The 27,673-nt window shown below is 37.2% G+C and overlaps 2 protein-coding genes across 3 annotated transcripts in view; both read right to left on the bottom strand.

Moving 5' to 3' along the window:
* Positions 1-2,883, bottom strand: part of LOC100140503 (alpha-fetoprotein-like) — a 50,201-nt gene extending 47,318 nt beyond the window's left edge. Inside the window, 2 exon segments of the mRNA XM_024993594.2 lie at positions 1,109-1,250; positions 1,389-2,883. Coding sequence (XP_024849362.2) covers positions 1,109-1,250; positions 1,389-1,438 — 192 coding nt within the window. The 5' untranslated portion in view covers positions 1,439-2,883.
* AFM (afamin) lies at positions 609-27,407 on the bottom strand. Of its 2 annotated transcripts, none has more exons than XM_015471678.3 (15): positions 27,285-27,407; positions 23,616-23,664; positions 23,185-23,317; positions 22,266-22,477; positions 21,355-21,487; positions 20,617-20,714; positions 19,697-19,826; positions 17,624-17,838; positions 13,968-14,100; positions 11,854-11,951; positions 10,685-10,817; positions 9,450-9,673; positions 8,264-8,396; positions 7,568-7,629; positions 609-3,785 (listed from the first exon to the last, which is right to left on the bottom strand). In XM_015471678.3, the coding sequence occupies exons 1-14, from the start codon at positions 27,370-27,372 to the stop codon at positions 7,594-7,596; spliced, it is 1,815 nt and encodes a 604-aa protein (XP_015327164.1). In that variant the 5' UTR covers positions 27,373-27,407; the 3' UTR covers positions 609-3,785; positions 7,568-7,593. The 2 variants fall into 2 exon arrangements, with proteins under 2 accessions (XP_015327164.1, NP_001179104.1); NM_001192175.1 differs by lacking the exon at positions 609-3,785 and adding an exon at positions 6,437-6,815 and having other exon boundaries at positions 27,285-27,405.
* Positions 27,408-27,673: the final 266 nt, after the last annotated feature.

Below are 27,673 nucleotides of genomic sequence, written 5' to 3'. Positions count from 1 at the left end.
AAGTATTTCTTGTAAAGTGTGTTTCTAATAAGGCTAATGATTTTTCTATGACTGCGTGCGTGCCCTGCTAAGTCACTTCAGTCGTGTCCGACTCTGCAAACCCTTGGACTGTAGCCCTCCAGGCTCCTCTGTTCATGGGCTTCTCCAGCAAGAATACTGGAGTGGGTTGCCATGCCCTCCTCCAAGGAATCTTCCCGACCCAGGGATTGAACTCATGTCTGGTGCACTGGCAGGCGGCTCTTTCACTACTAGCACTGCCTGAGAAGCCCTTTCCTATGACTACTTAGATTCTAATAAAAAATAGACAGGTTTTAGCCCAAGAAGACAGAGTGGAAAAAAACCTACAAATAAAGAAGAAAACTATTTGTATTTAAATTGTTGATATGAGAATAATTGATCAAAAATATGTAGATTATAAGACTTTTTTGATATGTTTATTAACAATTTTTCTGGGACTTCTCTGGTAGTCCGGTGGTTAAAACTTCACCTTCCAATGCATGGGGTGCAGGTTCAATTCCTGGCCAGGGAGTTAAGATTCCATATGCCTCACAGCCAAAAAACCAGAACATAAACAACAAAAGCAATATTGCAACAAATTCAATAAAGAGTTTAACAAAAAAGAATTTTTATAATCACAAAATACACACTTTATAAAAGACAATAGTAATTTTCAAGATTTTCTATTAAGTGGGAAAAAAACCTATAATAATATTCACTTTCTTCTTCTTTTTTATATTCTCTTAGACACTTTTCTAAATCAGTATTTTAATTTCCCAGGAATCTTCATATGAGATGTCAGACAATAGTACTCTAGTGACAGAGAAAGAGCAATAAACTTAGATGAATAAGCTGACATTCTAGGGTATAATTCATTCTCTCAAGCCTTTGGTTCTCAGAATGTGATCTCCTAGATATGAGCTTAATAAACTGTAGGTTCATAAACCTGCAAAGATTATATCTTGAGTGTGACTCACGTACATATTTTGCTTTAAAATCGCTTGCTTGATTATTCAATCAACCCATCCCATAGCAACATCTTTTGTTTGCAATTTAGTTTCATTTTTTCTTTTTTTAATAGAGAGAAAAAGGCAGAACATGATTCACCTACCAACTGGTGACAGGATTCTGAAGGTAATTCATGTGACTTGAGGTTCTTGCACTTTTCTGCAAGATCCAGCAACTCTTGAACTGTGATTTGTACTTCTTCATAAGTCAGTTTCTGAAGAAACTGTGCAACCATAATGTTAGTACTGAAACAGAACACTTGTGTGAATGTTGAAGCCAATCAAACCCCTTTCCTCCACCAGTCTTGTAATATCACTGCCCTACGCCCCTACAAAATAACATGAGTGTAAATTTCAATTAAAATTTTTGATAATAAAACTTACACAGCTCTTAAGTTCTTCTCTAGATAATTCTGGCTATTTGTTTGGTGCATGGCTGGGGGAAAAAAATGAGATTTTTATTTGCAAAAGAGGAAATTTTCCAAGTTGAAATCCCCTTTTTACAATTCAAATCTACATTTATTCACTCATAAATTTCCAGATCTGTTTTTGTTTACATCATAAATCAGGATAAATTTTATAAAAATATATATTTGCTTATATTTGGGCTTCCCAGGTGTCTCTGGCGGTGAAGAATCTGCCTGCAATTCAGGAGATGTAAGAGACATAGTTCAATCCCTGAGTCAGGAAGATCCCCTGGAGGAGGGCATGGCAACCCACTCTGGTATTCTTGCCTGGAGAATCCCATGAGCAAAGGATTCTGGTGGGCTTCAGTTCATGGGGCCACGAAGAGTTGGACATGACTGAGCAACTGAGAACATTTCTTGTATTTAAGCTGTATTCTGTGAATGATTTACTTCTAGTCCAAAACATCATGTAGTTGAAATCTGTCAAATATATATTCTCATCTGTCATTGGCCAACAAATGTTACACATATCTGTATTGACACTTCTGAGTTAACTAAACTTGACTTTTTAATTAAATAACGCTTACTAGAAGTTACTAGCACACTCACATAACACTAAGAAAATCAAATGCTGGCAGTAGGAACAACAATATAAACATTAGTACTTTGCTAGTCTTAATGTGGCAAAGACAATATCTCATACATCTAGGATTCATTCAACATCTTCATCATTCTCACTCACCATGTACATATACACATGCTCTCTATTGAAAACATGTCTTCCTTCTTATACCAATAGCTTCTAAAGAGTTTGCTATTGTTCAGTCACTAACTCTAAAGAGTTTAGCCACTATCTATGTAATAAAGAAACCATATCATTAGCAATATTAACAAGGAAAGGCTTTGGAGACAGTTATTCTGAGTTCAGCCTCTAGCTCTGATACTGAATATGGCCTTAAGAAACTAACTTAAGCACTCAGAGTTTTTGTATCTTTATCAATCAAGTGTTAATCACCTTTACTACACTAGATAATGGTTAGGATTAAATGAAAGCCTATGTGTGAAGCAATGAGCACAGTGCCTGCGACATAGTAGGTACTGAATAATGTAGCTCATGATATTAGTCTATAAACACTATTGCTCAATCTAAAATAATTTATCCAATTTTAAATGCAAGTTAAAAATACATCATTCTCTCCTCTAGACTGGAAGTAAGATGTGTGTGTTTCCCCATGTGTGTTTCCTGCTTGTGTTTCCCCAATATATTAATTCTCTTTTTCTATCTATGAAGTTTTGTCGTGACGTTTCACCTCCTGGCACAAGGATCTGTAGGTTATTAACAGAATTCCCTACCTGCATCTAGTAAACTTCTCTGAAGAGTCTGACATTTAATGTAGCTGAAGAAAATAAGAAGAGATATGGATCTAACAGTCTTCATTATTTCAGATAAACTTAATAGAAGGTGTTCTATCATTTGAGAGAATTGAATAATCCTTTTATATTCTTTCCAAGTAATTACTATTAATAATTAAACTTCTTCTGGTGAATATTTTCCCCAGGCCACTATAACCCTGAAAAAAATTATAGAAATTCATGATAATGAAGAAATATTTCTGATAGATAGCATTCATTAATGAATACTGGATTTTAAAATGAGTCATGTCAATCTAGTTGTTTTTTCAAGATTACATCACATAGGACTTGAAATAAAGTAATCAATAGACGTTTTTGGTAAATACCTCATTTCCTAGAAATGCCTGTTGACATGTACAAAGGTCTAAAATGGCAGGAGATCAGGTAAACACATACAATGCCAGATTCAAATAAATTATGACTATCCTAATTCCAGTGCTGGACACATTTTTAGGTCCCTAGTGAGAGTGGGGAGCACAGATTTGGGAAACAAACCCATGGGAATGCAACCTAATGTACTGAGTGTTCGCTGCAAGTCTAGCACTTTATATGACTGTATTTAGGTAGCAGTATTCTTATTTCTTGAATAATAAGTGAAGACTCAGGGTCGTATAATTTGCTCATGGACTCACAGGTAGAAATTCAGGTCTTTCTGATGTCAGAGCTCACACCATCCAAGAGCCAGTAGTAAAAGTTGAGATACCAGCATCTCTTGGCTGTTTTCTGCTTTGCCTATAATCCAGTTCTTTAGGGTAGGACACTAGTGACTATGGATTAACTTAAAAGTTCAAGCTAAACTTAAAGCCCCAATGTTGTGGAAATGGGAGACCACTGGTTACTACTTTAACCATTCCTGTCTTCAGTTTCCTCATTTATAAATGGAGGGTTTGGATCAGATAATCTTCAAGGCTGGAAGTCCATTGCTTGATTTTGCTACCCACATAATCTCATTTCTGGTTTCCTAGGCAAAAAAAAATATATATATAAGTGAGAGAGATACATTTGCCTGAAAAACATTATTATTTAGATTTGTCATTATTTAGATTTGGGACATGTTGGCTTATGGTAAAGAATATAGATGACCTGTGTGGTAGAAAACCACACAAGGGAAGACTGTCTTGCCAGGTTTCCATAGGCTTTCCAGGGTTCTCTAAACAGTCCTGATGCTCAGCATCTCTTTCTGTCTTGCACCCTTAGAGTGGCTCCCTTGAGACCATACTCTAAGCTTCCTGGGGCTACCAGAAATGGACCTATTACTCTAGCGATGACAAATGCTTGGATGACTGCTTTCAGACTGTCACCCGTTGTAGATATTACTCTTTCTCTATGACTAAGCCTTAGAATCATTCACAGCACCACACCACAGGACAGCCACCATTAACTGATTGGAGCTGGCACTTAAAAAAAACTGTTCTGTGTATGCTAAACTAGTTTCTCTTTTAAAAAAAAATTATTTTTGGACAAAATTAGCTTCTCATGAGCATCCTTCTCTCACAGTAAGAGATTCTTTAAAACATAGAAGGAGTTAAATTCTTTATTAGTGACTGATAGTGGAATTTTAGATCAGAGGAAAGACAGGTTGTGGGGATTATTTAAGCAAAGGCTAAGGAATGGGTTTTGTGATAGAATTCAAAAGATGGCACAGAATTTGTTCTCTAAGAGAGGAAGATCTCCACCCTGACCTTTAAGATAAAAAAAAAAAATAGAAGGTGTGCAAGTGTAAGACACAATGATGATTTTTAATAAACAGTTTTACCACAAACCTAATTCTTGTCCAAGTCCTAGAAATAGAGTTTGAAGGAACCTTAGAAAAACCAAGGCTGGATCCCTAGACCCTACCGAAAGCCTGGGAAGTGACTGCTCATGCATGTGCAGTCCTGGCCCTCATTATAGCACCATGAGGCTGATGACATTTACAAACATCTCTAGTACTAGAAGTTTTCCTGCATCAACTGAGTCCAGTTATGTTCCAGTCATTGGTATGAGCTCTGTCTGAGCCATACAGAGTCAGTATGACTTGCTTTTGTTCCAAATCCTCTCCTTCCAGGCAAAACAAGACTTTTGAAAAACCCAGTTCTCTCCCTCTTTTATTTCCATCACACTGATTACCTATCTTTTATCACTGTGTTCTTTGGCACATCAGTATAGGGAGTTGTATGGCAGTTTCCTCTATGATTATGGAGTCTTGTAACGGCAGAGGTCCCTGGGTCTTTGCTTTCATGTCTGTGGCTCTTAGCACAGCACTGGACACATAGGAGAATCCACTATCAGATGCAAAATTGAATTAGGAAACTGCACTCTGTTTCACTTCTGTTTGCTAAACTTATTATTCATTATTTCAATAAAATTGTCTTCCTTGTCATCCCTGACAATAAACAAGAGTGTTTGGGAAAATGGTAGAAAGAAAAATCAGCTTCATGAATTAAACACCTACTTTCTGCTGGCCATTGTATTTGGATACTTTATATAGTAATTTATTACATCTTTCTAAAGCCTTTGTGATAGAGTGATTATTCTTCCACCCTACACCAAGAAACAGAGGTCTTAGATTGTAGGCAACCTGTGTCTGAGGCCATACAGCAAGGTAATAGTAGTAGGAATATAACTCCCTTCTACTCCGCTCCCACCTGCAATTTCAGCTTGGATGGAATGCCGTTGCCACATGCTCCCACAGCAAGGCCCTTTTTCCATCCTGCACCTATGACATCATATGCGATTGCTTACTGTCTTCTCCCCTGCCCAGTAGACATAAGAATGATGCTTAATTGTCTTATTATATTTGGTTATATTTGCATTATATTGGATTATGTTGTACAATGTCTAACACACAGTAGGATCTAATAATAAATATTTGTTGAACAAATGAGTAAGAATCCCAAATACTGTGCTCTGTGTTAAAACAAAAGAACTCAATATTTTCATGTATTATATCTTAGACGGTCATCATCCTTTATTTCAGACACTGAAACACTAAAGAGCCTTAAAAGTTTAGAGATCAGCCAGGATCATCAAGCCACGGGCCCACAACCAACCTTCACTTCCTGGCTTCCCAGTTCCTACCATTCTCTCTCTTTAGCTGTCACTGTCAATCACTTACAGTTTCAAAATAACAGCAATTTTGATGTGGAATGGAGGGAGAAAAGAGCCACTGTTGCTGATGCCTTGGCCCATTCCCCCTCTCTCTGAAGAACAGAGTTTATAGGGCACCCACGACACAGCCTTCCCTAGGAGGTAATGTACACATTGACTAAGAATATTGTTCTGGAATTAGAGGGTTCAAATTTAAGCTTTTGGTTCTGCCAATGACTAATTATGTGACATTTGAACAAATTCATTTTTTTCTCCAAGCCTCAATTTCCCTGTCTGTAAAACAGGAATAAAAAAACATTTACTTCATAGAGTTGTTAGGATTAAATGAGATAATACATTAGAAGTACCCACACAATGTTTTTACATTGAAAACATTCAATCCCAGCTAGTAATAGTAGGAGGAGGAGGAGGTGGAGGCATGCTACAAGCCCACAACACCCCATTTTCTTCCCAGTAGCAGCAAGAACAGAATCTGTGAGTATTCTGCCCACAGAATTGCTATTTCAGAGTCCTGTCTCCCATAAAGTCATAGATTTATTCATTTTGCTGTACAGTACAAATTAACACAACATTGTAAAGCAACTATACTCCAATAAAAATTAATTTAAAAAGAAAAAATTTTAAAAATATTTTTATAAAAAAAGAAGTACATTTAGCCAGTAAACCAATGATGCTGGTGGAATGAATGACTCGGTTGTTTCATTTTGTTAACAAGTTGACACATGACATTAGTCTTTGAGAAATAACTTTATAATGTTGTTGTTTATTGCTTGCTGCAATAACATTATCTCAGACAATAGGTACAGAAGAATCTGTTTACTGTGTTCTTTTCAGAAAATGAAATTCACCACAGGACAGCTAGGAAATAGGTAAGTTGATCTTCCTCACTGTTCTCAGAAACCTGGAAAGAAAAAACAGTATCTTGTGCAGCAAAGGAATATGAAATGATAGAAAGCCATATATGTGCCTAGATATCCCATAAAAAAACTCTTAGTGGTAACTATGTTTTTCCTTTTGCAGATCCAAACCTGCCCTCTGGCCAGGTGGCGGGGAGGCAGGGGGCGGTGTTGAGGTCTCTGTTTCCCGACATTGAACATCATGCTATATCTATTCAACCTTTTGTTCCTAAAGTCTGTGAGTAAGTCTTTCAGAAACTGCAGGGGAAAAGGGGTCCTTTATATACCTTTTTGAAATTACAAACATATCACTTTTCTATTATGTAAATCCTGCAGTAAGGCTCTTAGAACAAGTTACTGAGGCCTGTCTGCCCATCCCAGCCCCCTCCTCCCCCTGTGAACTTTCATATTAATAGATTCTTTGCCTTTCTTTTCTGGTCCAGACATCTGAGTGCAGTGGCAGGAAGGCAGAAGAGTGGATGTCTTTATATTCAGAAAACTGTTAGGGCAGTAAGGCAGTGCTAACACAAACACAGTAGGGCCATCCCAGCCATCAAGACTGACTGACACCCAGAGACACATTACAGCACCAGTACTGGGGTTTGTTAGTGCAAGGCCAGGGGGATAAACCAGAAATGTTAGTGCAAGGCCTAGGTGATGAACTAGAAATCAACAGTGAAGCATGAGAGGGGAAAAGCAAAAATAACCAAAGAAGTTAACGATACATTTAGCCTTTGATTGAGATAGAAGGCATTACCTTAGGTGGGTTTTACTTGATGTTTTTCAAGCAGCCTGACTTTTGGCTGCCAATTTTGGACTCTGAGAGAGAAAAAATAGAAATAAAAACATACAGAAAATTTTTGAGAAACCTCCATACTGTTTTCCCACAGTGGCTGCACCAATTTACATTCCCACCAACAGTGTACAAGGGTTTCCAAACACTAAAAATAGAACTGCCTTATGACCCAGACATATAAATCAAAAAACCCCCACTAATTTGAAAAGATACATGCAGCCCAGGGACTTCCCTGGTGGCCCAGTGACTAAAACTCTGCAATTCCAATTCAGGGGCGCTGGGTTCAATCCCTGGTCAGGGAAGTAGGCCCCACATGCCACAGCTAAGAGCCAGTGCAACCAAATAAGTAAATAAATAAAATTTTTAATGAAAAGATTCATGTAGACCAATGTTCCTAGTAGCATTATTTATAATTGTCAAAATATGGACGCAGCCTTAAATGTCCATCAACAGATGAGTGGATAAAGAAGACGTGGTGTGTATGCACAATGGAATATTACTCAGACATAAAAAGGGATGAAATTTTGCCATTTGCAACAACGTGGATGGACTTGGAGGGAGACGTTGCAAGGAGGAAGCAGGGTCCTGTGGGGAGTTCCATTTTCTTTTTTGGACCAGGAATACTAGTTGAATTCCAGAGAAAAGAGCTGGAAATACCTCCTCCTTGAAGCAGGCCTCAGGCTCCTGGGCTTTGCAGCACTTCTCCACCACATTCGTGAAATCCGCCAGCAACGACCACAGTTCCTCCCCTGCAAGTTCAGGCTTCAGTTTCACTAAGTTGACAAGAAACCTGTGACCCAATGATGTCAAACAGAATCAATTAACAGTTTCTTTCTGGAACCCCTCTTCTCCAAAAGGCTTGTTATAGAATTATATCTTTGAAATCTCCATTTAGGTGAATGTAAAAAGTTAAAATATTCTACTTTTGAAAGAGGTCCTGAAACCTTTCTGCTAAACACATGGGATGGATTCCATGATAACATTCTTTGGAGGCTTATGTAATTATGGACAAAATTGTATAAAATGTGGGAACATATAGTAAGTCTCACTCCAGTACTCTTGCCTGGAAAATCCCATGGGTGGAGGAGCCTGCTGGGCTGCAGTCCATGGGGTCGCAAAGAGTCAGACACGACTGAGCAACTTCATTTTCACTTTTCACTTTCATGCATTGGAGAAGGAAATGGCAACCCACTCCAGTGTTCTTGCCTGGAGAATCCCAGGGACAGGGGAGTCTGGTGGGCTGCTGTCTGTGGGGTCGCACAGAGTCAGACACGACTGAAGTGACTTAGCAGCAGCAGCAGCAGCAGCAGCATAGTAAGTCTTCACTGTGCACAATATTGTAGAATATGTAACTTTTGATATTTCTAGAAAATTCACTTCAAAGCAGTCTCTCTTCCTCAGTAACTGAATTCTGTTTCCACTTCACTTGATACAGACACTGCCTACCTCCTCCCCAAAATCTGCTCCTTTGGCATTTATAGCATTGCCTGAGAAAACAAAAGCAAAATCCTTATCCTTTCTGGGCCTCTCATATCTTCAAACATTAAGAGAGATTCTTGGAGCAAGCATCTATGACATTCTCTCAAGAAAATCTGATTCATTATGAACCTCCTATGAGCCTTTTTATGGCCTCCCTCACTCACGTTTCCAAATCACAGTCTGGACACTCCAAATCTCTAGCAAAGGAAAAGACTGAGTTTTATAACTAGACAGACTGGACAGTTTGACAGAAGGAACAGGATTATAACATCAAGATCACACATCCACTACAATAAAACTTCTCATTAAAACGTGACGTGTCTTCAGCCTGAAGAAAATGATGAACAGAAGAGAAGGTTGGTACCTGTCTTTTTTCCTCTGGAGTTCCTCGTTATGAGCCTGACACAAGTCTGCGTGAAAGGTAAATAACCCTTGAGAGGTAGATGGAGGTACGTATGTTTTATCAGCTTCCAAGCTCTCAAAGCAGGACCTTCTGAAGGCAAAATTTGTTTTACAACAGTGGTCCACAGCAGGGTTGATATTTCGATTTTCATTTATTCCACATAACTCTCCAAGAACTAAATCCACCTGTACCAATGAAAGTTGCAATGGAGTTTTGAAATATGGTAGATGAATTGTTAGTTTGTTCTAATATCACTGTCAACTCAGAAAAGCTTCTGCAATCATAATATGACGCTATGCACAAAAGAAAAAAAAATAGAGCCTGAGGTACTAAATGGCATTATAACAAAAATTCAAACCATAGTAATTTAAATTCATGTAGATTAAGCTTAATGTATATACAAATTTGTGACTTTGAGCTGAGAGCTGCAAACAGCTAACCGAAAGCATCAGCAGGACACAGTGACCCTTAGATTTAGTCCCCTCCTGGGATCCCCCACATATGGGCCACCCCAGACCTAAAGAGATATGCCCAACCCAAACTGGACTGGAAGCAGCAATTCTCTTACTGACATGGTGGGACAAGGAGAATTTATAGTGTTGTTTAAAATTATGAAGTTTTCTCCGTCATCCTGAAACAATACTATGATTCCAAGTCATTTGCTCTAACAAATTACTTCTAGTATAAATAAGAAATGGGACTTGACTGTTGGTCCAGTAGTTAAGAGTCTGCTTGTCAATGCACAGGACACGGGTTTGATCCCTGGTCCTGGAACTAAGATCCCACATGCTGCAGGGCAACTAAGCCCATGCATACCAACTGAAGCCCATGCTTTACAACCCCTGCTCTGTAAAAACATAAGCCACCACAATGAGAAGCCCATACACCACAATTGGAGAGTGGCCCCCACTCACTGCAAGTAGAGAAAGCTCACATGCAGCAACAAAGCCTCAGTGCAGTCAAAAAAAAAGAAGTAAGAAAGATGATCTGGAGACCCCCAACCAACTATTCAAGACATTCTCTTTAGTTCTTCAGGATTTTGACACAGATAGCTAAAAATAAAACTTGATATTCCTTGCTTAACAATGTTAAAAATAATGGAGAGAGGAAGACAGACAATCACTTATAAATCAATGAATGCAGGTATCCTTTTTTTTTTCTTTTTAGGAACAGTCAGGTATGTGGGCCAGGCTCACCAAATTATCAACGCAGGCAAACTCTTCGCTCAGGGTACAGCAGGTGGTCAAAGCCATCACCATTTCCTTGCCAAGAAAGGTCAGTTCTTCAGTGGAGAGCTGGGGGGCTAGCTTCGTGAGATTGATGAGGTAGCTGAAAGAGCATATGTCTGATCTGAACAAAAGCAGAAGCTCATCTTCCCTTGATAAACCACCTGAAACCCCAACCCTGCAAGGCTAGGGACAACCAATGGAAGGGCAATGTGAATCTTAGCTCTCTCATAAAATGGTAGAGATCAGTCTCTTTACCCGCCATTTTCCTGCATCCTGCCTCCTATAGATCTCTGCATATGAAAATTCCTTCTAATTTCATGACAATTCAGAAACTATCAGATTTGCCCATTGTGTGTCATCTGTGATGATAGGAGCATCTTGGCAGCAAGTATCTTGGCTAGCTAGTATGTAAAGTCCTACTTGAAATCCTTTGCATTGTGAATAAACATTTCAAAGGGAAAATTTAATAAATACATGTTGGAAAAAGATAATCTGAGATGAAAGAAGCAAGAAACAAAGATCTTTCATGGGCTGAGTTCCCAGCTAACAACCCAAGTGCAGAAATAGTGAAAACATATTTTTTAAACTGTGTTTTGTTTTGAAGATGTTTGGTTTCAATGTATAATACATTAGCATGGTAATTAATTTTAAAAATTCAGAAAAAATTTCATATTATTCATGAATATTCACAAAGTACTTAAAAAACAAATATTAAAGTGTTAAGCAAATCCAAAATTATTTCTTTAAACTCCATAAGATGGGCTTAAATCTTGGGAAGAGCATCTTTTCCTTGAGAAAATATAACAACCTGAAGTTTGCTGCATTTCATTCCCTATGCCTGAAATGGGGCAAAATCCAGCAATTCTGTGTTGAGAGTAAAAAAGATAAGTCTAAACAAAAACTAAAGCATTAGATAATCAATTTGTCCAAAATCCTATATTTCTTCCATTTCTAGCCTGATTTCTGATAAAGTTTTAAAATGACAGCTCGATGTGAATTCTTAACTCTTGTGATATTATTCTTTCCCAGAATTTATGAATTCATCACAAAAGGGCTGAGCTAAATTTTTGACACTTTGTGGCCATCTTTATTTTATCCTGGTCACCAGGGTTAACCTGCTTGTTTGAACAACTTACTGGTATTTCAAGTCATCCTTCCCCAAATTCTGAAAATGTTCACATTCTCGTTGTACTATCTTGAGGCTTTTCTCTGTTGTCTCATTGAATCTATTTTCCTGAAAATAAGAACAACCATGCTTTTGAAAATTTTATCTAATCATAAATTTAATAATAAGATTTATGTTGACTTGTCTAATTTATTTTTTTATACTTACATAGTATTTTCAAACTATCATTATCATAAATTAGTCAACAAGTTGAGGGTAGTTTTCTATATATGTATGTTAGAATTTGAATCTTTTTAATTATAGATAGATATATAGATATGGAATTTGCCAAAATGCAGAAATTTAAATTTTCATCATTACCTTGTATATTTTATAGAGCTTTAAAGTCTACAAAGTGGAATTCAAATCTGATGCTGACAATGATCATATAAATTTTCCCTTTAAAGTGGCCAGAGAAGTCATTTGGTCCTGTGAAGTCAAGGGACTTGCCTAGAATTACCCAATAGGCAAGTGTTGCTACAGAACACTTTTAATCACATATCTTTTAATCACATATATCTTTTTTATACCATCTTTTTAATCATTTAGAATTGGAATTTAAAACCTCCAGTAATTGTCTTCAAATATTTGACAAACTCTCACATAGCATAAAGTTGGACACCAGCTAAGTGGCCACCAGGGAGAAAACTACACACCAGTGGAAGGATGCTGAAGGATGAATTGTATCTTCATGAAATAAAAAGAATTTTCTAGCACTATGCTCCATTTAAGGATCAGGAACAGACCTCCTCATTAGGGACAGTGGCAAAGCTGGATGAAACTCAAGTATTCTTACTTCTTGCTCAATTTTGAATGGGTATAAACTGGCATTTTTGGCAAGTGGGGGTAATTTTTTAAGCAAAGCAAAGCAACACATATCAATTGAATGAGAAGCAAATCAAAAATGCCAAATAATTAATTTCTGTAATACATACATATGCATATGAATGGATATTAAAAACACACTAATTTCAACAAGAAAATCAGTAAAAGATGTGAACAAACTGTTCACAGGAAATTATGACTACAGTAGCTAAAATCATATAGGAAAATCTTAGCTCCATCATAAAATATATTCTTAAGTGTTTAATTGAATCACTATGCTATGCACCTGAAACTATCACATTTTTAATTAACTATATCCCAATATAAAATAAAAAGTTACAAAAGTCAACTAAATTCTTAAAACACAGTCACTATTTAGCAAAGTTAATTTTCATGTGCAGTGTTAGTGAAGGTGGAGGTGAAATGAAGATTTTCAACATATATGTGGGTAATAACTTTCTAGGTAGCAATTTAGTCATTTGTATCAATTATTTTTTATTTTAAAATCTATATATTTTGATGTAGTAATTTTCCTTCTGATAATCTATCTTGAGAAAATAGTCATAACTATTAATAGAGATGAATGAAATGAGATACTTAGGGTCACTTATAAAATTTTTAAAAAGCTAAATAAATGTCCAAAATGTCAAAGATATAGGAGGAGAGCATTTAGATATATTATTACAATGGAATACCATCATGTAAAATAAGGTGAATTTTTTGAAGTCTGTTTAATAATGTAAAATGTTTTTTATGACAATAAATAAAAATAAATCCAAAAATTTCTTTGGAAAATAATATCCCAATCTTAGTTGTAAACATCCATATAAATATATTCATATATGCATAGAAAAGATGAAAAAAATGTTAATTAAAGGTATTTATTGAGGACAAAATCAGAAAGTTTTTACTTTTTCCTTTATAACTTTTAGTAATTTCTTAATCATCTTTAATAATCATTTATTATTTTTATGATCATAAAAAATCCAAGATGGCTCAAGAAAACACAAGAGCACATAAATAAAAATATAAATATTTAATCAGAAGAGTTTTTTACCTCAACACACAGGATTCATAGTTCTAAACATTATGTGTAACCCAGATGATGTTGGTCTTCGCAGTGATCAGCTTACACTGAATTTTAGATAGACTCAGATTGATCAATCACATTTTGTACCCTCTGAACCATAATAAAATTTGATAGTTTTTAAGTGTTTGCTGTTTTGTTTAATTCTCTGAGCCTATTAGGATGGAACCTACCGCATGACGGTAACACTCAGGAGGGTTTTCCATGTTACAACACTCTTTCAGGAGATCCTTATACACTTTAGCAATTCTTAACAGTTCTGGTGTGGACAGTTCTGGATGTCTCCTTGAGTACTCATAAAGAAACCTGTGATGTGTAAAATATATTGTACATTAGAACTTCAAGAAAGAGAACTTCAAATCCTGCTATCTTTTACTCTGGGGAGACCTTTTATTACTGAGTCTGCCTTCAAATCCTCTTTCATCTTTCTCTGGCAGAGGAGTGGCTTAAGAGGACATTTTGACAAAAGAGACCATGTTACAAAGATTTTCTTCCATATTATGTTTTAAAATAGCAATGTTTTTTACTTGGAGGGATAGAATGGTTAGAGGTATTTATTATTCATTGTTAAAATAATTTTATCCATAAATCATCAGAAATAGTAGATCATGCTACCAATACTTTAGGAAATACATATCAAGTATAATTCTGTTGGAAAATGCATTCAACCTCCATCTTGAGATTTGGGGAATATGGCTTCTCCTCACTCCCGGTGCACCTGGGGAAAGATTGTGGAGCAGACTTTGCCCATTACTTCATCCTGTCACTTGTCAGTTATGGGAGTAATCACCCCTGCAGGTCCAAATCATTGGCAGTCGTTTCCATGGCCTCAGTGAGGCATTATAAGGGTACAGGTGGGTGTGATTAGAGGACAAAGGGGGAAAGGGAGAGGAAGAGGCTAACACTTATTAAGCCCTTAGTAGGTGCGAGGCATTGGATCAAGCTTTGGGCATAGGAGACAAAGATTGGCTTCCTAGCCTTTATAAAACACTGTCTCATTTAACTTCACTTAGCCCTCAAGATAAGTAGTGTTTCACAGCTGAGGAAACTGCCTCAGCCCAGTAAAGCACCTGGCTATTGGCTTCCCTGGTGGCTCAGACAGTAGAGTCCGCCTGCAATGCAGGTAGCCCTGGGTTCAATCCCTGGGTCAGGAAGATTCCCCTGGAGAAGGGAATGGCTACCCACTCCAGTATTCTTTCCTGAAGCCATGGACAGAGAAGCCTGGCAGGCCACAGTCCATAGGTCAGGAAGAGCCAGACACGACTGAGGAATTAACACTTTCACTTTGTAAAATTTGAACCTAGGTCCTAGAGGACACCTACTTCATTCTTTTTAAACCAAGCCAACTCTTTTCTCAAGAGAGCTGTTTTCTTTAACTACCCTGTGCTATTTACAATTTTCTTCATAGAAATATCATCTTTATTCTTTCAAATTAAGTAAAAATGATCTATGTTTTGTGAGAGTCATACGTCACAAAAGTTTTTCAAGTCCAAGGGAATTTTGTCATCTCTTTTTGTCTTGTAGCCTTTTTCTCTTGATTAATCTTGGCTTTTCTGACATCTCTCCTCTTCTCCATTTACCTTCTCAGTCCCAGTTGTGAGATACAGTCTCATATTCTAAAGCAGTGGTATTTAAAGAATCAAGGGTTCCCCTTAATATTTCATAAAAGGCATGAACTTTTCCTCAGAAATAAAATTGCACCTAAAATCTCACCACCAAAATATTGTAAACAAAAACCCCTGGAAGAAAACCCCTAGCGTGGCAGATCCACCAAGGTCTTGCATCAAATATTGGCATCCAGAAAAACTGCATCGTAAGCTGTTTCTGGTTCAGCATGTTCATCGCTGCTCTATCATTTCTCCCCATGCTTTCTACCCTATCGTAGTTGTCATGGTGATGATGATGGAGATGATGAGAAATGAGGATAAGGATGAAAAGTGCTTCCATTTACCAAGTCTATGTCAGGTACAAGTGACATGCACTGCATCAATGATTTAGTTTAATTTGACTGAGCATCCATGATTCATGAGATGCAATAGAGCTCAGTGGTTATAAGAACAGGAATCTGGAGCCACAGTGGTTGCATTTGAACCCTCACTCCACCAAATATTAGTTGTGTGACTTTGGAGCAAGTTACTTAACCTCTGTGCTTCAGTTTCCTTGCCTGCAAAATGATGATTGAGGAAAGTATTCTAACCACAGAGTTTGTTTTGAAAATTAAATTGATTGACAGATGCGAAGCACTGAAAATTTGGCTAAGTATTCAATAACCTGTATCTTCAATCCAGACATCCTTCCAGAATTCCAGGTTCATATATAAAATCCTCTTATGATATTTCCACTGCATTACCTCACAGGCACCTCAAAGTCAATGTGTGTGTGCTAAATTGCTTCAGTTGTGTTCGATTCTTTGCAACCCAATGGACTGTAGACCACCAGGCTCCTCTGTCTATAGGATTCCCCAAGCAAGAATACTGGAGTGGGTTGCCATGCCCTCCTCCAGGGGTTCTACCCAACCCAGAGATTGAACTCTTATCTCGTACACCTCCTGCACTGGCAGGCAAGTTCTTTACCACTAGCGCCACCTGGGAAATCAATGTGGTCAAATATAAATAGTTTCTCTTTCCCACAAACCTTCCCCCATACTTCCCATCTCATTGAGTCTGAAAACTACTTACCAACCACCTAAGCCCCAAACTGGGATTCATTCCAGATGAAGTTTCTAAAAGACAAAAGTGATTTTGTCCTTCCTTATTCTTCAATGAAAACCCTTCGGTGGCATCTTGTTACTTAGCTTATCTGGATGATCTGACCCCATGTGCCTCTCCCTACCCTCTTCTCTCACTGCAGAAACCCTAGCACAACCACATACAGACCATGCATTTCACACCTCTATCAGTGTTCTACCTCTTCTATCCAGATTATCAGCATTTCTTCAAGTACCTGCTCCCCGTCAAGACTTTTCAGAGTTCCCAAGGACTTCCTCTTCTATCCCCATATTGCCTATGGTCTAGTGCTTTCAGAAATTAAAGAGTGTTTCTTGCACTCATATATTTATGAGGCTGTCTCTTTCCACATCACACTTCTATCGATGAAAGCTTTTTGGAGGCAAAACCCCTGTTTAACTTGGTAAAGCCCCTGGATTATATTGAGTTGCCCAAAAAGTTCATTTATTTTCCATAACATCTTACAGAAAAAAAATCCGAACAAACTTTTTGGTCAACCCAGAGTTATTACTGACAAACTTTGAATGACTTAATATTCTCATATGAATTTTATATACAATTCCTAAAATACAGACAGGTTAACTTGTCCCAGTGATTCTACCAGGATTCAAATCTAGTCCTTTTGCTTCCAAGTCAGCTAAACAGTGGTGGGAGTTGGGGGAGAAGGCAGGGGAGAGTGTGGCAGATAAGCCTGCAAATTCTTAGGTCAGACCTCCTGGATCATATCCTTAGTCTGCCATATTTTAACTGTGAATCTTAAACAAATTACTTAACTTCCCTGTACCTCAGTTTTCTCTTCTGAAAACTGGGAGAACTCATGCTTATTTTACATGACTGCTGTGAAAACTAAAATAGATAATCTGTACTTAGCCCACTGTCTGGCACATATCAAGTACTCAATAAATGTTAGCCATCACTGTCATATGCAGTTGCAATTTCTAAAATAATGTAAAAAGATTACAATCTAAAACCGTGATTTTCAAAAATTATGTGGTATACCCAATGATTTAAATGGTTCCTATATCTTCCACCCAAGTTAGCCAAAATAGATCAAGTCATAAGTTTCTGTTTGCCTTATAAATGTCAATATAGAGGTATGTTACTCAGCCATGAAGTTCGCTTGGTCAGCATCTCGTTTCTCACACACATTGTCACTTTCAATAAATTTTGCTTCTCTTAAAGATAAATCGTTTGGTCTATCATCTTTATTGGAGTAAATGATACACTCTCCACGCTCTGGTATTTTCTTTTCACAGCAGTCTTTGATTTTGCTGGAGATGGAATCTTGTTTTGAACAAATATGGCTCATAACCTTGCTCTGTATCAAATAAGAATGAGAAATGACTTTATTTTCATAAGTTCTTCAGGGCTAGATTCTCCTTCATAAATGGAATGCAAAACCAACCATATCTATAATATCAAGAACTGTTTCACCAACTAATTTGATGCTAATTAAATTTTGTATTGATTTAATACTGTGACCTTTCATTTTAATGCAAGCTTGATTTTGTAGGATTTTAGATGATATAATTATAAAAAATAGACTCATAAATTTATTACATATTAGCTGGAATTTTCTTAAAGGTGGTCTAACCCCTGCTTCTTCCTCCAGACTCTTCAGAATGAGTCTGCATATTTCTCCTACTCTCTGTTCCAGCTTCACATGAACTACAATGAGTTTCATCAAAGCACTGGACTATTCCAGACCCTCTGACTCTGCTCAAGCTGTTCCCCTACCTGGAATCTTCCTCTGGGGAACACTGAAGGTGAGGAATGAGATGGAGCTCTAGGCTGAGATGAGAACTGGAATGGAGGTCTGTACCATGTTTCCAGCAAACCACATAGAACCAGGGAGTCCATCTTTGCAGACAAATATACATCTCACCTAAGGCCATCATTATTCAGGGCAACACATCACTTATTGTCTGAAATTTCATTTCTGTTTTGAATGAAATATACCATTCAATTGCTCTTATTTCTACATAAAGCCATCAGAAAAAAGGATATTAAAAATATAATATGATCCCTTAGTCTCAGCTCCAAACTTCACAGAAAACTCTTCAATTATATCCTAATTCAGTACATTATATTCACTATTATAAAACCAACATCCATATAAGTGACCAAATAATACACAAATAAACAGTGAGTGAGACTGCTTTTCATTGCAATAAATTTAAGGACAAAATAATTCTTGGGGACATCTATTGTCCATTGCTTGAAATAAAATGTATATATCTTCATACTCCAAAATTCAAGTTATCTAATGAACATGATGTTTTGTTTTGAATTTAAAACAGTAAGACTAATTTAAAAAATCACTAAAAAAAAAACTAATTTCAACTAAGAAATCAGGATTATTTTTAATTGTGTTACCTTCGTATGCATGAACAACTTCAGCTAGGTCACTATTATATTTACCAGTATATGTCCTTAGAGAATCACTTTAAAGACTACAATAAAAGTTATTTTAAATGAACATATTCACTTATTTGAAAAGATCGTTCCTAATATCCTGAAGAAACTCAGAGAAAGCAACTCTTAAAAACATAAAGATCACCAGTCGTTTTCTGAGCTTTACTGTTAATTTCTAATATCTCTAAAAGAGCATTTGCAATATTAAAGAAAACTTTAGTCCGGCTGAATAAATGTTCACAAATTATAAATTCCTGGGGATTATGTCATGTGCATTTAGTCACATAAAATAGAATCAACTAAGTAATCTAAAAGCAATCTCATTCATTAAGAACTCCAATGCTTTATTTGGTCTCATTTGTTAATACTTCTTTTTAAGTTTTATTTGGTTCATGTTATTTAACAATTAATTTTTATTGAAGTATAGGTGTTTTACAATGTGTGTCAGTGTCAGTCATATATATATATATATATATATATATATATATAACTGAACATACATGTAAGAGATTACATACTATTTTTTCAGATTCTTTTCCATTTCCCTTAGAAGCTATTACAAGATATTAAATGTAGCCCCCTGTACCAAAGAGGAGGTCTTTGTTATTTATCTGTTTTATATATAGTAGTGCTATCTGTTATTCCCAATTTATTAACATTATGATTATATTGTGGTGTGTAGCCACACATTAAGGCAACTTCAGAATAAAAAATATCCCCCCTGAAATCACCATTTTTGCTTGGTTTTATAGAATATTTACCCTGCCACGGATGCACTGCACAACGTCCCCTTCACAGCATCCATCATATTTGGAAGAAACATCTTCTAGAAGGGAGGTAAGTTGCTTAAATCCAATCTTGGGGAATTTTTGACTAAGTATAGCAATGTTTCTGGAAGCAGAATTGATAAACCACTAAAACAACTTGAACAGCAAATAGACAAAAGGAAGTTCTCTGCTAATACAGTGTAAGTAGCTGCCGTAAGCATTGGTATCCTTGTTTTTTCACCAATCGCTTTTCCAAATAACTGTTTATACATTACTTGGCCCACATGATCATTTTGAAAATCCTAGGTTGATATTTTGAGTTCTAGTTCTAGGACTAGGGGGAGAAAAAGGCCTGAAAGGTATGCCCTCTTCCACAATTGTTATAGCAAAACATATTTTTTAAGGACCACCATTTCTTCTTGTGAGTCCATGGCAGGCATAGATAATTCATCACAGCACCCTTTTTAACTGATCTATTTGAAATCTCAGAATTTCTCACAAAACATTGCACTAGTACCATTGCTCTTTGGCTAGGTAAGATGTGAAATAAAATGTATCCCTAGAAGATCGTTTCCTAGTTATTAAAGTCAAAGATGGATGGATAAGTCATGTCTAAAGCACTGGGAGGTTTTAAAACTCTGATTGGGAACTCCCAGACCCATTCAGATTCCCAACTAACCAAAACCTAACTCAGAAGTAGCCTTCTTTCTCTCTGGGGTCTCCCCACCTTTCAGGGCTTCTCTCATCCTGATCTAATGTCCTGGTTCTGAGCAATCCAAGCAGATTAACCCCCACCTCAAAACCCCTGAGGATCTAAGAAGAGAATAAATAAAAAGTCATCAATAATTTAACAAAAATGGAACACAAACCAAAAAAAGTACAAATAGAAACAAAAGATAGATTATAAAACTCACATAGATTGTAAGATTTGTCGTCCAAATTTCATAAGTGCCCTGCAGGCATTTTTTTGATAAGAAGACAATGCTTTTAAATAGTATATGAAAGGTTCTGCCTGAGGGATAAACAGAAAATTCTGTTGAAGTAAGTGGAAAAATCCCACTGTTCTCTTATTTCCTAACCACATGTCAACCAAACAATTCCAATGTTTCCTCAGAAATAGAAAACCTATAGGGTTTTTTATCTCAGGAAATATGTATATCAAAATAAATATAAATGTGTTGCACATTATAAAGGCAGAGCCAGTCTTCCTGATGACTAAATTACACTTGCTAGGAAGTACAGTGTGCAGTAAGCTTGTCCCTGTCTCCCAGGATGATTCACTTATATGGTTTAGGACTTGTCCAAGATAGAAGATAAAATGTAATTTTTACCCTGGTTAGTTACTCACTAGTGTTTCCTTCCAATTTACAAGGAGACAAAATCAGAAGAGAGACCCTAGAAATGGGCAATTTTTCAAAGGTCTCAAGTAATAATACATTTAGATCAGTCAGCAGGTGGTGAATGGGTTGAAACAACAGTGAAAGTGACAAGAGAACGGCTGATAAGTGGTAAGAAAAAAAACTCTTTTGCTATAATTTAAGTAAAGATCTACAATTTCGGGTAACTCCCTGTCCTTTTAATAAGTGTAATACCTACCTGTGTTAAATGGAATGAATATATGTAATAGTAAATGGAATAAATGGAATGCCCACCTTTGTTTGAAAGCAGTTAGCTTTTTCTTGTTCTTCACAGCATGTTTTAGTCATCTCCTCAAAACGAGCAGCAACAGTTAGAAGTGTAGGAGCAAAAACGAAGGGGTTCCTTCTGGAAACTTCATAAACATAACTTCAAAAGGAAGGAAGGAGGGAAGGGGGAAAAACAGGAAAGAAGTGAAGGAATGGTAGGCAAGGGAAGGGAAAGAGAAGATTAAAAAAGACAAGATCAAGTTGTGAAAGTTAAGTTGAGAGGAAGAAGGATTTCCCATTACTGAAGGCTTCAAAGGAAGGCAACATTACTGAGTCTCCAAAAATGTCATACCACTGAAGTTGCCAACTCCCAAATAAAAATGATGATTGCAGTTCTAATCATGAATGCAAGACCCTGGCTATTCTCTTTTCTTCCCCATGACGCCAGATGGTCCGCAGCTCTCCTTGTCATGCTCAAAGAACAGCTACCTATACAGACTCCATCTGAGATTCAGAGATCATAATCACTTACATGTAAAAAGAAAACTTTGTGATTTAAGCTTTCCAGAAAAAGTCTCTGCTTCTGAAACTATTGCACTGCTAAACATCCATTGACTGAATATTTATCTTTGGTAAAAGCTGCACCTTCCCTTTTGAAAGACCATATATTTCCTGCAGTACTGCTTTTGTACCATGCACACACTTGGGTTCTGGGGCTTATCCCATTAGAAAATGCACATCATTATTGAAAGGACCTTGAAAGCAGGTTTCATATCTTGTTCATCTTCTCAACAATGACCACAGAATCTGACACACAAATGCATGTTGAATAAACTAATTGATCCGTAAACCCAGCTATGTTCATTTGGAATAGATACTGGATTTAGCCTAAGAATAATTCTTCAATTAGATGATTTTTCTACTAAAATTCAACTTACTTATTCAAAAAAGATTCCCTGTTATTTTTGTAAGTCTGGCATTTCTCCTCAGGATCCAGAGTAGGGAGAGGAGGCAAAAGTCCTATATCAGCTTTCTTATTATGGAAGAAACAGAGTCTTCTTTCAAAGTCGACCTTATGGCAGCAGTGTGAAAAGTTATATTTTTGTGGCAGTCCCTCCATGGCACATATATTTTCCAGTAAAACCTCATTCTGGACAACAGAAAAGGAAAAGACACATTTTATTCATTGCAACATTTTTCAGGCTTCTGAGATGACACAGTGGAAACAATGAGTGCTGAGTGTCACTCTTTGAGAAAGAGATTCCAGGATGTTCCCAATATTACCAGCAGAGCATCTCTACCCACAGCCTTGACAACCATCCTACGCTTTGGGAAACTCTATCCTATCCTGAGTCCCCTTAACCTCTTCCTATCTCTCTTCTGCCTACACCTCCTTTACATAGTGGCTTTTTTTTTTTTTTTTTCCCTCTCTCTAGGTAACAGGGTCAGAGTGTAAAGGGTTGGTTAAGTATTTAGCGGTAATGTTTAGTAATAGCTTTCTAGAGATGCAGGTGGTTACTCTATTGGGAGGATGCCAAGAAAAGGGGGTGTGACAGTAGAGTACATATTGAGAGGCAGGTAAAGAAAGTAACTTTACTTCTGTGCACTTTGCCAAGCTATCGGTTTAGTCTTCCTGCCTGTATACTTATGGCATGGACTGCAAGCTCATAGTCAAGCCCTCCTGTGCATCAGTACACAGAATTGCATCTCTCCTAAGAAAGGGCCTTATCCTAAATACTGAAGTCAGGCAAAGTAACAACAAGAGCATAGAGCATCCCTCTATATTTTCAAGCCAAAAATTCTCTCAGTGTTGACAAATAAGCTTGTTTGTTTAAGAAATGCAAACAATGTACTTACAGCTAATTTTGAACATTCTGGGAGTGTCCTGTCAGCCAAGCATTTATCTCTGTATTCTGTCATGGCTTTAACCAACATTTCTACTTCTTCAAAGGATGCCTCCTGAATATATTGAGCAAATGCAATGATGGTGCTGCAATAGTCCACACAGAGTACACAATGATGACCTGCAGAATTTCCAGTTATGTCCAACCAAAATCTCATAGGAACACCCACTTGCTGACTAACCTTAGAAAATTATCAAAATGTGAAGTCTCTAAGTTTTATAATTTCTTGACAATTCAATTGCCTCATCTGAATTTTTCTTTAATACTGTATTCACTTTTTAATGGCATATATTTAATTAATATATTAGCATTAATAATTCTAGAATATATCAGATATGCTTATATAAGCACCATCATCATCAAAACAAGTTTAGAGGAACTCACATATATCCAATGTTATCATCTATAAATTTCTGGGTGATTCTGACATCATCTGAAAGCAAAGATATTTAAGTTATTATATATCCTGGTATTTTAATATTTTACCAATAAATTACTATATGTAATACATTTTAAAAGTATAAAATAAAAAATGATATAGAAAAAAATAGCATATTTAATATGAAGAAGAGACATCATATGAGCCAAATATTACATCTTAATCACAGTTGATTATGTGCTTAAAAATATTCATTAAATTGAATTGGCTTGAATTAATCTCAAACTCACTAGACTTTATATTTACTATTGATGGCTCCCCAGCCACAACCATCAAACACAAGCACCATTTCCATGCTAGATAACAGGTATGACTAGAAAAGTAGTATGAAGTTTCATTGTTAAGTGATATAATGCTACAGTTGTGCCCAGCAAGAGATGCCAGGCATGCTGATGGTAGTGTAAATTATGATGCTTCTGCTGCTGCTAAGTCACTTCAGTCGTGTCCGACTCTGTGCGACCCCATAGACGGCAGCCCACCAGGCTCCCCTGTCCCTGGGATTCTCCAGGCAAGAACACTGGAGTGGGTTGCCATTTCCTTCTCCAATGCATGAAAGTGAAAAGTGAAAAGTGAAAGTGAAGTTGCTCAGTCATGTCCGACTCTTCGCGACCCCATGGACTGCAGCCTACCAGGCTCCTCTGTCCATGGGATTTTCCAGGCAAGAGTACTGGAGTGGGGTGCCATCGCTTTCTCCAAAATTATGATACTAGCCAAAATTATGACACAGATATTTAGGTGATCTCTGAACTAATCTAACACCACTGGTTCCTTTCCAATAAGCATATACTTATCAGAACACATTTGTGTTTGTTCATACAGGCTATTTTTATGGAGTCTTTACTTTTTCAAAGTATTGCACTGGTTACTATGAGGCAATCAATGATAACTAAAACATCTCCCCTGGACCTTGGGTTCCTAAATACTCTCATAGTGCAGGTGACTCATGAACATGACTGTAATCCAATGTAGAATGTATATAATATTCTACAGTAAAGTGGGTACTAGATAGCATATTAAAAAGCATAGACATTACTTTGTTGACAAAGGTCCATATAGTCAAAGCTGTGGGTTTTCCAGGAGTCATGGATGGATGTGAGAGTTGGACCATAAAGAAGGCTGAGCATCAGAGAATTGATGCTTCTTAACTGTGGTATTGAAGAAGACTTTTATGAGTCCCTTGGATTGCAAGGAGATTAAACCAGTCAATCCTAAAGGAAATCAATCCTGAATATTCATTGGAAGGACTGATGGTGAAGCTGAAGCTCCAAGACTTTGACCACTCGATACGAAGAGCCAACTCATTAGAAAAGACCCTGATGCTGGGAAAGATTGAAGGCAGGAGGCAAAGGGGATGACAGGGGACCAGATGGTTGGATGGCATCATTGACTTAGTGGGCATGAGTTTGAGCAAGCTTCAGCAGATGGTGAAGGACAGGAAAGCCTGGCGTGCTGCAGTCCATGGGGTCGCGAAGAGTCAGACATGACTGAACAACTGAGCAACAACAACATGTAACAGGAATGCCTATGGTCTCTGGGTGAAGAACCAGAAAAGAATTATAGGAGGAGGGGTATATAAGTTGAGCCTAAAAAATGTCCAAGGTTTCAGCTAGCTGAGAAGTAAGGAAGCTCATCTTTCTGTGTGGAGAGAATGATGTGAGTAAAGCGCAAAGGTAAGGAATCCTGGGATGTTTGGGGAACATTAATTAATCAATTAATCTTCCACTTTGATGAGAAAGTGAGTCATAAAGAAAAGTAATGGAACCACAGATAGAAAGAACCTGGATCCAGGTTATGTGTGCCTTTCATATAAAGCTGAGGAGTTTGGGCCTCAACTAGGAACCATGAGGAGCCACTGAAAATGTTTATATAGAATCGTAATATCATCATTTCTCCAAACTAAGAAATACCAGCCAGGTAATGGTATGTCTGATGTTCTGGGATCTCCCACAGTACCTAACAAATAGAACTGGAGCCTATTATACAGAGTGAAGTAAGCCAGAAAGAAAAACACCAATACAGTATACTAACGCATATATATGGAATTTAGAAAGATGGTAACAATAACCCTGTGTATGAGACAGCAAAAGAGACACTGATGTATAGAACAGTCTTATGGACTCTGTGGGAGAGGGAGAGGGTGGGAAGATTTGGGAGAATGGCATTGAAACATGTATAATATCATGTATGAAATGAGGCGCCAGTCCAGGTTCGATACACGATACTGGATGCTTGGGGCTGGTGCACTGGAACGACCCAGAAGGACGGTATGGGGAGGGAGGAGGGAGGAGGGTTCAGGATGGGGAACACATGTATACCTGTGGTGGATTCATTTCAATATTTGGCAAAACTAATACAATATTGTAAAGTTTAAAAATAAAATTAAATTAAAAAAAAAAAAAAGAAAGTAACAAGAACTATTTGTCAAATAGACGTAAGAATGAATGGATGGAAAGGGGGAAATCAAGACGCTCATTAGGAGACTTTTGCAACTGTCCTGTTGAGAAATCAGCAGGACGTGAATTTTGGTAGGAGTAACAGAAGTGCAAAGGAAAATGTGAATGCAAAAATATAGGAGTCAAAAATCAACAGAACTTTTTTTAAAGCATGTTTTTATAAGGGGCAAAGGAGAAGGAAAACTCAAAAATGACTATCCTTCTTTAAGCCCTGTGACTGGGCTCACTAGCAGGCACTGTGGTGGTGGTGGTGGTTTCGTTGCTAAGTCGTGTCCAACTCTTGTGACACCAAGGACTGTAGCCTCTCAGGCTCCTCTGTCCATGGGGATTCTCCAGGCAAGAATACAGAAGTGGATTGCCATTTCCTTCTCCAGGGGATCTTCCTGACCTAGGAATCGAACCCAGGTCTCCTGCTTTGCAGGCAGATTATTTACCAACTAAGCTACAAGGGAAGCCCCAGCAGGCACTGTAGGGGATACCAAATTAAGACATCATCCACAACTTCAGGGCATGGTAACACTTACAGCACCTTGGTGAACTGCAAAAAGATGGTCCTTTCAGGCCAGAAGGATTACAAAAAAACACCTCCAAACAGGTGAAGTTCAAAATGTTCCCTCTTTGAGTAGAAGAAATATAAAAGTCACACTTTCCTCCAGGCTGACGCTGCTTCGGCTAGGCTTGAGGAAATGTACAGGCTTGCAGGGATTTAAAAATTTGCCAAGTGTGTACAGTTGGAAGAAGCAGGGTCTGCATACTCTTAAGGTGTTTACCACATAATTAGGAAATACAACAAACGACCAAAGTTCCAGTAAAATCTCAACTCATGTCTAATGTTCCACTGTTTCCATACACTACACATATTTGCAAGAAACATTAATAGTTTCAAACCCAAATTATGTCTCCCAGCAACACTTCTTATATTACCATTATGCTGGTGACCGATTGCTGGGTGTGATAATTGTCTCTGTCAGTAGATAGAGTAATATGATCCAAAATACAATACCTGGAAAGGTTAGATCAGGGTATCTGATCAGTATATGTAAACTAGGGAGAGGGAGAAAAAAAGCAAGTGAAAATTTAAACTGAAAGAAACCGAAGTTAAAAATTAGAAATTAGCCCAATTTAGTCATTCCTTAGAGGATAGACAAGGAAATTTCTTACCTACATCTTGAGGCTGTGTGGGCAAGGTTAGGGATTCAGTCAAAAAGAAAAAGAAAATAACAAAACCTGTAAGTTTTAACTGTTTCATTTTTTTAAGAAATCACATTCACAAAAGAAAAGTAACATGAATGAGGAAAATCAAGTTTTTATATTATTCTTTGACACTATTAGTAAAAAAGTAACTTGCTTAACCTATTTCTCATATACCTCATATTTGATTTTTATTTGATCACTCTGCAGAATTTTTTGCTAATTATTAACCAGGAAAAAAATTCTCTCAGTGTTTCACTGGAAAAATCTATTGAGTTAGAAAAAGAAGTCCACAGGTTAAGTATGCACAATACCTAGTCAAACAGACAACCAAAAAAAAAAAAATCTTGAACTATTGC

This window comes from Bos taurus, chromosome 6 (assembly GCF_002263795.3).
Source record: "Bos taurus isolate L1 Dominette 01449 registration number 42190680 breed Hereford chromosome 6, ARS-UCD2.0, whole genome shotgun sequence".
Classification (NCBI taxonomy): Eukaryota; Metazoa; Chordata; class Mammalia; order Artiodactyla; family Bovidae; genus Bos; species Bos taurus.
This window is presented reverse-complemented; position numbering and strand designations above follow the sequence as displayed.